This window comes from Bombus terrestris, chromosome 17, assembly GCF_910591885.1.
Source record: "Bombus terrestris chromosome 17, iyBomTerr1.2, whole genome shotgun sequence".
NCBI classification, from domain to species: domain Eukaryota; kingdom Metazoa; phylum Arthropoda; class Insecta; order Hymenoptera; family Apidae; genus Bombus; species Bombus terrestris.
In genome coordinates, this window is record NC_063285.1 from 11,043,487 (window position 1) to 11,057,672 (window position 14,186).

The following is a 14,186-nucleotide window of genomic DNA, read 5'->3' on the forward strand; positions in this document are numbered from 1 at the left end:
TTCTTTATTTTCTTCTATATATATAGAAGAAATTATGTGACGCTTAAACGATATGTGAGATTATTATGTATCGTGACTTACTGATAACTCAACCAGTTATTAGGCAACACGTTTCACATAATTTCGTGGTAGAATAGTAATACTTCTGGTAATACGAAGGAGCGTCCTATCGCCTGATGGTTTTAGGTTAAACTCTGTGATATTTATTAAACAATAAAATATGCGTGCAACTATTGCTATATTGTGCGTGTTCCTCGGTTGTTGTAGCAACGTCGTTTTCCTGGAACTTCTTGTTAAGTTAGTATTGCATTTTGTTTTTCAGATATATTCTATACATCATCTTTATATACTACTCTCAAAGTTATTGACATAACAACTTGCATCTTTCATAACGATATAAATTAGAATTGTGAAATATCAAATCAAACATTACCTATTATGGACAAAATAAAAATAATTACTTTTTCAGGGATGATCCAGGCAGTGGAAATCTTATTACATTTGCACAGTTCCTTTTTATATCAATAGAAGGATTTTTATTTACTTCAAAATGTGGGACTGTAAAGCCCAATATAGGAATAAAGGATTACTTTATATTAGTAACAATGTTTTTTATTGCAAATGTTTGTAATAATTACGCATTTGATTTTAATATACCCATGCCATTACATATGATATTCAGAGCTGTGAGTATTTAAATATGAAGTATATTACAAAATTTGAATTCCCAAGCAATTATTGTTTATATTCAATAATTTTAGGGTTCTCTAATAGCTAATATGATCATGGGTATCATTATTTTAAAGAAGAGATATGTTTTTAGTAAATATTTGTCAGTATTTATGATAACCCTTGGAATTGCTATTTGTACTATTGTTAGCGGCAAAGAAATTAAATCTTTGCGAGCCAAGAATGTAGAACAAGTACCTACAACACCATGGGATGATTTGTTTTGGTGGATATTAGGTATATCATTATTGACAATTGCACTATTTGTATCTGCAAGAATGGGTATCTATCAAGAAGTATTGCATAAAAAGTATGGAAAAAATCCAAGAGAAGCTTTATACTACACGGTATAATTCCCTATCTCATTTACAAATTTATAGAATATGTTCAGTTTAAATATACATACAGCATTATTTCTGTAATTATTAAAAATATGGAAAAGGTCTTCATATTAGAATTGTTTCATTTAATAGAGAAACTTGATTAATTTGGATTCTCTTCCAAAGTGTTTATATAGAGTGTATACATTTAAACTGGATATAATATGTAGTAAATAATATAAATAATGTGTATATATATATATATATATATAATTAATTATCTGATTTCAGCATTTACTACCTTTACCATTTTTCTTAACATTGGCTCCTAATATCTGGGATCATTTCATGTATGCTCTAGCATCAGATCCAATAAAAATATCAACTATTAATCTACAAATGCCAAAATTAATTCTATATCTTATAGGAAATGTTCTCACACAGTATCCTTTCACTAATATTTAGATATGTGATTAGTATATACAATCGAATTTTAATAATTTATAATCCTTAACAATAATTTTAGATATGTGTGCATTAGTTCCGTTTTTACATTAACAGCAGAATGTACATCACTGACAGTGACTTTAGTCATAACATTACGAAAATTTTTATCTCTAATCTTTTCTATAATATATTTTAAAAATCCTTTCACACTGTACCACTGGATTGGTACAATTTTAGTCTTTCTAGGAACAGTAATATTTACAGAATTATTACCAAAAATTATGGAAAGTCTGCGATCTACGGAGAAGATTAAAAAAGCCCAATAATAAATAAAATTGTTAGATATTGTTATATGTTGTTTAATGTAACTGTACAAAGCAAAACGAACATAGATAGATGATATAATAACGAATAAAATGCCTTATGAATGAATGTAATAATAGTAACAATAAGAAAACAGAAAAAGAATCATTTTTGTTTTTTTCAAGTTACATCTATTAGAACTAAGAAATAAAGACGATTTTTCTCTATTTTCTTGTGAAATCTATTTGTCTATAACGGATATCACTGAAAACATAATAAGTACATACATTATTTTCCCCTAATTGCGTTTCTTTATTTTACATAAACAAAATTTTTTATGAATAAACAATTTGAAGTAATTTGAATATTTTAGATATATAAATAGAAAATTGTTATTACGGACATGATTTCTATGAATCTTATATATCTATAACTTGATAATTCTATAGCGCAAATAAATTTCATAACCTTCTATAATCTATAATCTAATCGTTAATTTAAAAAAGCGATCAGATTAGAAAGTTATAATATCAAAATGGATGAAAAATTTGCAAGAAATAAATAACTAGTTTTTATATTTGTTATATTTATTTATAGCCCTAATCTTAAACTACATAAGTATAAAACGGGTGCATATAAGATGTATATATTTTCTCTACTTAAGAAGAATATGTGAAGTCATTTGTGACAGTGCTATTTCTACATTTTCTGTAATGTATATAATACGTCATAAAAATCATCAAATCTAAACTATGTAACAAATATATATGTTATTTGCACTATTAATTATAATTTTGTAGATAAAAAAACTGTTTATCTACAAAATATTGAATTACTAAAAAACTATTTATATATATATATAAATAGTTCTTTAATAATTTCGGTAACTTATGTGAATATGGTTTATTTCGTAAAATCAATAAGTTTTTAAATTTGTGGCATTATCCAAGAATGTTTTCATGGGATATAAAATATTTTAAGTTTAAACGCAACATTATTTTGATGGTACAAGTATATTTTTGTTTTATAAGATATACCTTATACAATACATACACCATTTCTATTTAGCAACAATTTATATTCAATATTAGGATTCGTTACGAATGTTGATATATCATCATATATTTGCCAGTAAAAGCTCGTTCATCACAAAGTTGTCTCAAAAACGAAGGAGCAAATGATTACATAATAATGATCTGAAAATAAATTTTATGTTTGCTATAAATCTAATTATTTTACAAGAGGTACTACATTTAGTGCCTTCAATTTAATATTAATAAAGATGAAAAATATATAAATATTATACAGAGAAATATTACTTCAGAAATAAACTATCCACATTCGAGTTAAATATATTTTTTAAAAACAAATACACAATTTCTGTATAAATGTACAAAAAGGTAAGTAAATAACGTTAAAATTGAAAAAACTGAACTGACATACCTTTATATGACTAAAATATGAGAAATGAATTGCTGCTTTGTAATATTTTACATTTTTTTACACAAAGTTAATACGATACTCAATTCTAATTTAATTCACATACATATATGTAATAAAGATTAGTAACACTTGAAATTGGAATTTCATCTAATATCTAACTATTTTTAAATTGGTCAACGTATATGAAAAATTTGAGATTAATTTCTCCCTGTTTTACATTAAAATTTTGGAACCTGAGTGAAAGACGTTTTCTTATAACTTAGTGTTTATACATTTACTCTTAAGAATAACCTTGTTTTCTCTATCAAAACATCTTAAAGGGAAAATTATCACGTATAAATCATGCAATTAACATTATTGTAATATACATTATCGAGTGATATCCAATTGATAACCAACAAAAGAAACTTTTTGCAGAAGTATCATTAAAAGTTGACAACAATTATTAGCATACATCACATAATTATTTACGTTACAAGATTCATTTTATAAATAATTCTCGTCGCAGTTTCGTCGAATTTTATAAATACTATTTTGTGATTGTAGAATAATTGTTATATTAGTTCAAGGATCTTTTGTACTATCGCTATGGATTAAAATGGAACGGCTTCGGGTTTTTCGACAACTTTAAAAATATTCGACAATTCGTCGACTAATGTTTCGTATCGATAGGCCACCCGAATATCCGGTACATTCGTTCGCGTAATATCATTACCGGCCACACCCTCTTTTGTATAATTTGGCCCAAGCCAGTATTGTTTACTCTATAAAGTAAGACAAAATGGTTATATGGTGTTAATTTGTTTACCTTATGAGTAGCCTATAACTATATCTAACCTTATGGTAGAACGCATACCTTGTGTGGAAAACCACTCATAAGCACGGAATTACGCGCTAGTTCACACATATCGCACGAACTAAGCTTCCATACTTGTGCAGCAATACTGTACTCTTCCATCAACGGTTCCTATAAAAAGATATCATTATCAACTTAGATAACGTAAATAAAAGAGGCGTAAGCGAGAAATATTTCGAACGAATAAACGGACGATTTTTACATCATGCTGACCTTGGTAAAGTGAAATTGAAGGGGATCATCCGTGGAAAGACTTACACACAATCCTCTTGCTAAATATTCGGGTAATGGATTACGATGATAATTTAAGAAAAGAGAATTATTACTAAGAGGCGACATTGCAATCCCAATTTGTGCTAAATAATATAGATATTGTAATACTGGCACTTTTCGAAGTAAAAGACCATGAGAGATATTTTCTGCCATCATATAACCGCAAACAAGATGTTGAATGGGACCAGCTTCGCCACAATGAGGTCTGAGGACGAAGGTGTTTAAACCTTGTTCCCTAATAAATAATATACTCTATATCAAATGTTTGTCTAATCAAAGAGCCAACGCCAATTACTAGTCGCAGAAAGCGTATACGTACGCTCTAAAATGATTCAAAACGGTCATGTTGGCATAAGTGTAGTATTGATAATATCCATAAGGAGGATTTTCAACATCATCCCATTCCGCAGGTGGACAGACATCTTTATCGAATAAAGGATTTTCAGGTTTGCTCTCGTCATCAACTGAATCAAATCCTATTACCTATAACGATGATAGTATCGATGATTCTAAAATACCAAACCAATTCCAAATATTATCAACGTTTATTGTTAAAAATCTGCTTACGTATTGGAGAAATTTATGTAGCTCTGGGTGAGAATTAGCGTCATTCGTTACTTCAAAAAGGGGAAGAAATATGTTGTTCATTATCTCTTGGAAATTTGTCAGCAATTTGTTCAATTTAAAAATGTCACTAAATGGAAACGGCAGATATTAGAATGATTTTAGCTGAAATATTAATCGAATATATGCTAAGTAACTTACTAAAGCCGAGGAATCTGAATGAGCCAGCGCACATTGTCCGAATATACGTCGCTTTGAATTGCCCATTTTGCTAATTTATCCCACTCTTCTGGGCTTTTGCCGTAAATCGAAAGACGTAGTTCCGCATTTTGGTACTTGGATTCTTCGAGATCGCTAGCGACTTCCTTGATTATTCTTGCAAAAAATTTACCATTCAAATAGTTATCCGTTTTTAGAAACACTTCACGCAGGCGACTTTCACCGATTGGATTGTATTTGGCGTTGAATTTGTCGAACCTATGGAACGTGTTTCTATCCTGAAAGAAAAAGGAAACGCCCGGGTAAATATTTTATTCTGAAATTTATCTTCCCATACGTTATGATATATCAATAGAAACTTACCGCATGCACATCCAACATATCAACACTGAGATCGTAAGTCGTCAGATTCATCGATTGAAATACCTCCCGTAAAGTCATTGTTTCTTTGTTCTTGGAGTACGTGACGATTTCATCTGCGTGATTCTTCAAGGTTTTCTTAATAAATCTGAGCAGATGCTTTTGATTCATGCAAGATGCTGCATGAATATGGGTATCAACCTGAAGTTAATAGAACAAACATTTCAATCTACTTAAAAGTATATTATCTCTTCGGTATTCAAAACGTTCATAATGTAAATCCGTAATATAATTTGTTTGCTGCTAGTTGTAAGTTGTAAGTACATCCGGCTAAGTACATCTGCTATACTAACCTTTCTGATGTTGTAGAAGTCCCTATGAGGGACTGCTTTTTGACTGGCAAGTTCTCTAAGCTCGTTCAGTAACACATGCAGTTGGAACTTTGACGAAAGATAACTCAGTCTTCTGTAGCAAAAAGATTTTAATGGACCATCGGCGATCATCGTACAAAGAAGGTTCATGTCCCTGACAAAAGTGGCTAAGTCAGGATACGAGTAAGGGACTGGCTTCCCATTAGCTAAATCTTCCTCATTAGCGTACAAATTGAAGACACCGTTAACGGGAGCAATTATGTAATTCTTTGCCATAGGAAATTCACATTGCCACGGATCTCCTCGAGATGCAGGTGCGTGCACAGGATGATCTAATAGTAACATTGTTTAGGGAGGACAAGTATTAAAACATCGTTCATCTCGAGTTACGATATGCAATTACTTGCAAGGTAATACAGAACTTCATTTATTCTTTGGAAAATTTCAACGTTTCTATACGCATCGATACATGGACAGAAAAGCAACTACGTGTGCTACGTAAGATGATACGATCTAACCCTGCTGCACGTCCTTTGGATCATTTCAGATCCAGTTCTATCTTTCTATCGTTAGAAAGCATTTCTCAAATCTGAGGAAAATATTTAAAAAATCATTATTCACTCTCTTTTTATTTGTACGTTGAAATGTCTTTCTCCATTGAAGTTGTTCGAAAGCAAGATTCAATGATCGCAGCAGGGTTAAAGCTGGTTCAGACACAGCCAGTCAAGTGGCAAGTAACAAGTAAACAACGTACTACTAAATAATCTGCCCGTTCGCAAACGACCAGTGGTACAGTAAAACGGTTCAGCCAAGTACATCCGAACTGTTAGATCTTCCGGCCAAATAGGAGAACGGAACAGCATTTCTTTCGCTAAATTTACCGGATGCGTCTCTTTAATGGAGTTCATTAGCAACTTGTCACGTTTGCGTTAGAATCGGGACGCTTGCCAAGTTTATCACCTGCTGCTTCGTTCACGTTTGGACGAAATTTCTCTTGCGACGCACAGTGGAACGTATCGTATATACTATATCTACTCAAACTTGGCTCGTTTTAAATCAAACATAAATTTACTGAACTCGAATCAAAACTCATTTAGTTGCTCTTCAGCTTACGCTCTGTATTGAATTTCAATTGATATTTTTAATCTATAAATTATCTGCAGCAATAAGCCTACATATTCAAGTCAAAAATCTTCTCTCATTTCCCTGTGGTAATAGCGTTAGTCGGTTAAAGCTGTTGCCAACCAAAGCTATCGTCGGTGAAATTTGGTGTCGCTGACAAATCCGATATAGGTAAACCGTAGTCGGTGACTTGAACGATAGCCTAAATTCCTTGTTACCCGCTTACTGTACTGGCCAATCTGTGTCTGAACCAGTGCTTGAAGTGGGTTTGAAACAAAGGATAAGAAGGATAATAAGGGAGGAGGACCTTTCAGAGGTGCGTCTTCGATCAGTGCATCCATGTATGCGTCGGATCAAACGTCCACGATTTCGCTTTCAACCGCCACTTCTTACCTTGAGAAACAATACGTTAAAGCAACTTTACGTCATGAACATTTAAGATGTCGAGAACATTACTTGACGTACAAGACGTACAGAGGGGATTCGATAAGAGAAAGATCGTCAGGCGTTAAGAAGCTAGTACTCTATGAATTTGAAATATAAATACCTGCAATGGCTTTACGATCATCGTGCTGAATTTCGTCGTCGCTGTTCACTGGCCTCTTATCGACGCTGCGTAGAAATCGCGATGTTATAGAAGGGAAGCTCTGTTTGGAATTATTCATGTATTTCTCACGTATTGCCAGTGCCTGAACCAACATCTGCGACGCTTGCTGCAGATCTTCCAAGGGTACCTGCAAACGTACGATGTTTTAGCTGGGTTTTGCAACTTTATACAAACGGTATACCAAAGTTACTTCCTTTCGCTTCCGTCTGCATTTCTTTAAAAAGGTGTCAGATATTTTATATAAAATTATACACAGAGTGTGCCATTTAACCGTGGACAAAATCTTTCGGCTATTTCCGATGGTCTGACAAAATCCGATGTTCCAAATAAAAGTCAATCGATGTTTCGTCAGCTACAAGCCGCCGTATAAAAAATGCCCAAAAAGTTGTTTTTTTCGATAAGATACCACGAGGTTACCTTGACTTTTTTAAATGACACGGTATTTTTGGCTTCGTATCGCTGTAACCGATATCAGGACCAGTTCACCGATATACCGTATCGTATTCTCGACTTTCGAAATTTCGGCTCGATATAAACGATAAATATAATCCGAGATGCTTTCAACTTTGCCATATTTTCCAAGATTTTAACTTGAAATTTTAATTTCGAAGCGTAGCTAGCGAGATATCGCTAAAGCGATTAATCAAACGCTCTCGACTGATTAAATAATTAATCAAACATAAATACGTGTATCGATTACGCGTGTATACATTATCAAAATCTTTTCTACGATTTCGTCGAGCTTCTATCTTGTATCTAAAAGTACATACTGCATCGTATATCGTATATCGTATACCGTATCGTTACTTTTACGAATTTCAATAAATCGTCGATTCTTTTTACAACTGTCGTTAATATTCTTCGTCGCATCACCACTCTAATTTTTCCATTTTCATTTCGTTGGAACGTAAAATCGATGTTTAGATCGTTACGCATCGTACAATACGATCGTGTAGCGATTAAAAGAGCTTCTTATAAAATAATGGAGCAGAGGCTTGGTTACGGAAGAGAGAAATCGTAACAGAGGTTTCCCACGTAAGGCAGCGCGCTCTTAAGGCTTCCTCTCGTAGAAATCTCAAAAAAGCATAATCTTCTACGTAACACAGATTTTACGCGTGGACTTGATCAATTTGTTCTATCCGTTACAACACGTGACAACGAAGTAACGATAATCGACAGCTGCTCGTAAAAGCTCGACCGCAATACGGTATAATCTAGCCGAGTTACGTTTGCCCGAAATAGAAGATGGAACATACGAATAGAAAGTAACGAATAAACGATTAATCGTATTTCAAGATGATTATAATCGTTGGTTTTAAACTTTCACGATGATTGGACGCATTTGCGGTTCTTCCTGGTTCAGATCCGCCAAAGGTGGCGTGGAATGCTCGCGGAACGTTCAAACGAAACGCAACGCAGGGCAGCTGTACCTAATATGGGTCGGCACTTAATATGGAACGACGTAATATCTGGACGAGTAATTGACAAAATCAATCGGTAACGGTATTTCGTTGAAAGCAAAGCGTATTAATCTTTTTGCAGTTTCGCTTGGAAATCTGTCGTTGAACGCGTTTGATCGTTGTGTTTGAAAGCGTATGACAGTTTTGGAGAGAGGCGAGTTTCCAGTTCTTCGATGTCCAAAAGAAATTTACCGTTCTATTTATTTTCTTCTTAATATAACTGTTATTTCACCGACGAAAGATACGTGCATCTAATATCAGGTTGTCGCACAAGTTGCTTTCGTTCTCTAAAAAAACAACGCAAGTGTTCTATTAATAAAGACACGGTTGGAAACTGGAAGAACCAAAAGTACGTCCAACGATCGTAACTTTGTCATTTAGTCATGAGTAGTCGTAACTAGTTAAACGACTACTGTCTGATTCGGTCTTAACGTACCCCGGAAGTATCTTCGCCGGATATGGAGACCCTCTGGAAATGTGGCACGAAGTCATTTTCCTCGAGATTGAAGATATGATCGACGTCATCGGGAACACCGGGCCCGAGCGATGGTTCATAATGGCTACGACGTTCCTCTAAATCCTTGGCAGCTCTGTAAGAACACTCTAAACATGATTTTTTCACTCGTGCAAACGTATAAGCCTGAATCGCGATCGAACGAACAAGCGTCGACAGTTTTTACGAGATACAACACATGCTGATATATATTAGCTGTATCGGCTAATCTGTGAAAAATTGATACAAAATAACGAGCACATAAAGAACTTTATACAGAAATCGAGTTATTTGCATCGGGTTATCGTTTAAGGATCAACCAACGAGCTACAGGTGCTGTTACGTTGTAAACAAAAAGTTGATCGCGTTCTTGGAAGGATCGCTGAATTTTTGGATGCTCGCTAAATTTTATGGAAACGTACGTTTTCAACGTCGTATTACCATATCAAGTATTACGAAAAGGCACGACATTTTTTACGAAATCGGAATCAGGCATGCCAGCAAACAACCTTTGCCTGCCTCGCTGTTAATAAAATTCTTTCGCCAGCACCGACACATTACTGCTCTGCTTTTGAATCAGCGATCCAACAAGTTGCACTAAACTTTGACACGTAGTTTTGCTCGTCCCGTACAATGTACGAAATACGTGGTCGTCCTCTGACGATTCTCTCGCAGCGACGAACAGTCGACGATTAACAGCGCGGATGAAAATTCACGCGCGTCTTGACGTATGCTCAAACTTGATCCTCCAAAAGGAAATCGAAGCCTCCAACGAAATTTCGTTGTTTTCGGCTATGGAATCTGCCTGGCCCCATTCGTACCATGAATTACGAACCCTGTACAGTTCCATAAATTGAATCGATCCAGTGACAAACCATTAGCACACTTCTAACCAGACAAATTGGAACTTTAAGCTACGTTTAAATGGTTGCTGGCTAGCCTACGTCATTCGAACATCGCGATTCTCAACTATCGTTCGTACAGAACAGCGCTTCTTAAACTTTCCCTATTCGCGACCCCGATTATACAGTACCAGAAGGTACATAGAATAAACGTACGAACAAAACGTTAATCGGCGACTAGATCAAAGTTTAAGTTTAAACTATTCTCCGTTGTGTCTATAATTTTATCGCTCGTTACCTCTTATCGGGACAAAATTAAATTTGCGTATTTATTTTCGCACGAGGAACCGAATATATCCGTGGAAGATATTTTGGTTTTACTGCCGCCAACAACGAACGCGTGGTTTAGCGGCAGGTACGTAGAATAAAACGTTACACGAGCGTTAAAAACCATTTTGGAAATCGTTTAAAATTCTGCCCTAATTCGAAAAAAGAAAAAAGATCCATTCGAAGGATTTTTCAAAAAGCCGATGGTTCGTATCCATGTCGATTAATAACTGGCGGAATTCTTCTCGATCTTTCGACGACGAACGATCGGTATTGTTCATTTCACTGATACGTTGTGGCATTTCGCAAAATTTCGACGACCCCGTAATCTTGTTACGTAACTCGCGTAACACGGGGTCGCGACCTACAGATTAAGAAGCCCTGGTACGGAACAAAGTCCTCGCATTTCGTCTTCGCTCCACGAAGAAAGATAACGATGAAAAAATGAATCACGATTGAACTAAAAGTAAAAAGTAAATGTAAAAGATCAGCGTTGCTATCGAACGAGAAAAGAAAAGTTATTGAGCACACGCTAACGTATTTAAATTAGATGCATCGAACCTGTCGTGTCTGTTTAACCGGTTCAGGACGGGTATGCGCCGTATTTATATAATATGACTCGAATATTTCAATATCTTTAGGCGATTGAGTTTCCTTTAAAGCAGAATTTCTGGCTGTGCGCTTCCATGTAAATCGCAATCAACTTTTATAATGTACTTGAAATTTTCGTATCGTAGCGTGGAACTTCGAGTTTCCTTCGCTTTACGATCGCCGAATTTTTAAACGATAAGACAAATGGTAATGAAATGGTAAAATAAGTGCGTTCGATCGGATAACGCAGTGTAATAAAATATTAGAAAGTACGATAGCGATAAAATGTATCGAGTCAAGTAATTAATGAGATAAGAGCAATTAGAATGTAAAACAATTAATAGCCGATAATCTACGTATACATTAATAATATATAGGTTACAAAGCGGGGAAAATTTGTCTTTCTTCGTTGGTATCGTTGAGAAAAGATACAAATTTTACCGAGAACAGCGGAAAAAGAGAATCGAACTATGGTCGAAATTAAATACAGACCATAAAACAGACAGAGAAACCACAAAGCCTAGACGTACGTGTAATTGACAATTTTAACGCAGTTGATAACCGTAATTGTCGCGACAATTCTATGGGAATTGTCGACAAAATTGATATCACCGTCTCAGCGCAATAGCGACGTACCTGCAAATTCGTAAACTTCGAAGTAAACGCATCGCTAGTCTCAGACATAGCTGATCTTTCCATTATAGAGGAGCGTACGAACGATCGATATTATTGTCAATATTTAAGTTTCTCGATATTGTACTGGCGATATACAGGGCGTCCTTGTTTTTTCCAACCTTGTCGATATATCCTATAGGTCAGGATAAGGGAAAAACGTCGATAAACGTATCGCACATCTGCTTCAACAACGACACGACGTCGTTCAAGATTCGTAGAGTTTTTGAGTCACGTTTCTTTCGTTTTCTAAGGGAATAATAAATGCACAACACGTTTTGCTTTATCTCTATGTGTCGTACGTTGTATTATCTCTGATATTTCCACGTATCTCTATCGCATGATCAAAATGGACCACACATAACTCGATAAAATAATATAAAGCGAGGAACGTGTGCATCCATCATTTCCTTGGAAAACGAAAGAAACTTTTGGGGCAACCTGATACTTTCTATCCCGTGAGTGAAGCTCTCAAAGATTCACCACGCGAAGACAGCTGTGCCGCTACACACCGCATCATCGCGAAACCAGAATAGTTCGGAACGTTCGATCTCGATCAGCCTAAAATCATGATTTGTCAGTTATCGTCGCAACGGATGATCGACCAATCGTTGGAAGCTCCGTCATGGGATCATAACGGAAAAAAAGAGAAAAAGGATAATGAAACGAGATAAAATGACCCAGCAAAGCAGCCTTACCTTAACGAACTTCCTTTATTACCGTATAAAGTAGCAATAGATCAGGAATATTTGCATGTGGTGGTAGTCGGAAGGTATCATAATATGTACTTCTTCGACCGCAACTCCAACGAGTAATAAACCAGGAACTTCAAAGGGTAATAAATTCGATCTTTCACCGCTGCCAATCTCGTATTGACAGGAATGCCGAACATCTTGAAAGGAACTTGTACTTGAAGTCGTACGAGAATCACGATAGCTTCTGGCTAGTATCAGCTGTAAACGTTTCTCGTCTATTAATACCTTGGGTCGTGGTAATGCACGTTCGTCACCGCTCGTTGCTTATATCTTTTCTTTTTTCTCATAACTCTTTAACGATGCTTCCAATGGCGTACGTTTATATAACTTTTTTTTCTTATCTCGGCCCGTAGAACGTGTACAGACAGCGTCTGGCCGGGAAAACAAAACTGGGACAGCAAACACCTTGCATATCGATCATCCGCAGCGTCTGCCACGTACGATATCGTTGAGAACCTTAAATATTGACGGTAATATCGATCGTCTGGACACTCCTTTAAAGTTTCATAATTTTCCGAACGTTGTTGACCGGTGGATGAAAGCAACGTCGCTACTGAAATATTTGTCGTTAGCTAACGCGCTTCGTAGCAATAACGGCGTAAGTTGTGTCGTAAACATAGCTAAAAGTAAAACCAAAGAGAATGCGAACCACGTTGTTTATCTCGACATTGTAAAACATTTCCTCCGTTATTTAATTACAAGTTTTACCGCACGAACAAACTCGTTCGCTTCGTCTCCTGAGAAATCACCTTTTTTTCTGCAGTTGCGTCATCGCTGCGCTGCAACGGCGAACGTACGTAAGGTACTCTGAATTTCTTCAAAAATCCGCATAGACCGACGCTAGGAAATAGCCCTTCGCTCAATTCGTCTTGCTAGTTATAAAGGTTTAGGTGAAACGTCTTAAATTCATCTTTCCGCTGTTTTCAACCGCAATTAACGAAAAGCGTCGTCAGACGGCATAATTCAACGATCAGATCTGCAATCTTATCGTTCGTTATCCAAGCTAACCGTTAGATTGCCCAAAAGTCTCATTTTCCGTTTTGTATTATTTCGTTGAGCTACGTTGTTACGATCCATTTTGCTCTATTACTACTTTTGTTACTTACTGTTTTCTTACTATTCTTTCGTGGTAATGGTAGCTGTAGGACAAGCTGGATCATACGGAATTCGACGAAATAACAGAAAATGCCGTGCATCTATTATTTCCTGATAAAACGAAAGAAACGTTTGGCACAGCTTAATACTTTTCGTTTCATACGAAGACCGATGAAAATCACTCGCCAGATGCAAAAAGAATATTCGTACCATCGTACAAGAAACACATAGCAAACCGACTGATTCGTCGGATCTCGTATCATCGATTTCTTCGAAAGTTCACACGCAAAAGAGAAACTGTCAGGGTAATACAACAAATGGTGATTCTTCGCCTATC

The 14,186-nt window shown here is 35.5% G+C and overlaps 2 protein-coding genes across 21 annotated transcripts in view; one reads left to right on the forward strand and one right to left on the reverse strand.

Annotated features, from left to right (window-relative positions):
• The first annotated feature begins 154 nt into the window (after positions 1 to 154).
• LOC100644420 (UDP-xylose and UDP-N-acetylglucosamine transporter) lies at positions 155 to 2,026 on the forward strand. The gene is made up of 5 exons (XM_003401920.4): positions 155 to 297; positions 470 to 686; positions 762 to 1,076; positions 1,341 to 1,492; positions 1,576 to 2,026. The coding sequence occupies exons 1-5, from the start codon at positions 221 to 223 to the stop codon at positions 1,820 to 1,822; spliced, it is 1,008 nt and encodes a 335-aa protein (XP_003401968.1). The 5' UTR covers positions 155 to 220; the 3' UTR covers positions 1,823 to 2,026.
• Positions 2,027 to 2,793: 767 nt separating this feature from the next.
• The window catches only part of LOC100644108 (AMP deaminase 2), a 33,276-nt gene continuing 21,883 nt past the window's right edge, over positions 2,794 to 14,186 (reverse strand). For 18 of the 20 annotated variants that reach the window (XM_012318068.3, XM_003401918.4, XM_048413716.1 and 15 more), the window contains 10 exons: positions 9,511 to 9,664; positions 7,555 to 7,741; positions 5,868 to 6,217; positions 5,518 to 5,715; positions 5,137 to 5,432; positions 4,939 to 5,065; positions 4,691 to 4,854; positions 4,312 to 4,606; positions 4,099 to 4,209; positions 2,794 to 4,006 (listed from right to left, as the gene is read on the reverse strand). In XM_012318068.3, the coding sequence (XP_012173458.1) occupies positions 3,836 to 4,006; positions 4,099 to 4,209; positions 4,312 to 4,606; positions 4,691 to 4,854; positions 4,939 to 5,065; positions 5,137 to 5,432; positions 5,518 to 5,715; positions 5,868 to 6,217; positions 7,555 to 7,741; positions 9,511 to 9,664 (2,053 nt within the window). In that variant the 3' untranslated portion in view covers positions 2,794 to 3,835. Of the gene's footprint in view, positions 4,007 to 4,098; positions 4,210 to 4,311; positions 4,607 to 4,690; positions 4,855 to 4,938; positions 5,066 to 5,136; positions 5,433 to 5,517; positions 5,716 to 5,867; positions 6,218 to 7,554; positions 7,742 to 9,510; positions 9,678 to 11,963; positions 14,148 to 14,186 lie in introns of those variants that run through there. The other 2 variants (XM_020867387.2, XM_048413723.1) reach the window with 2 other exon arrangements.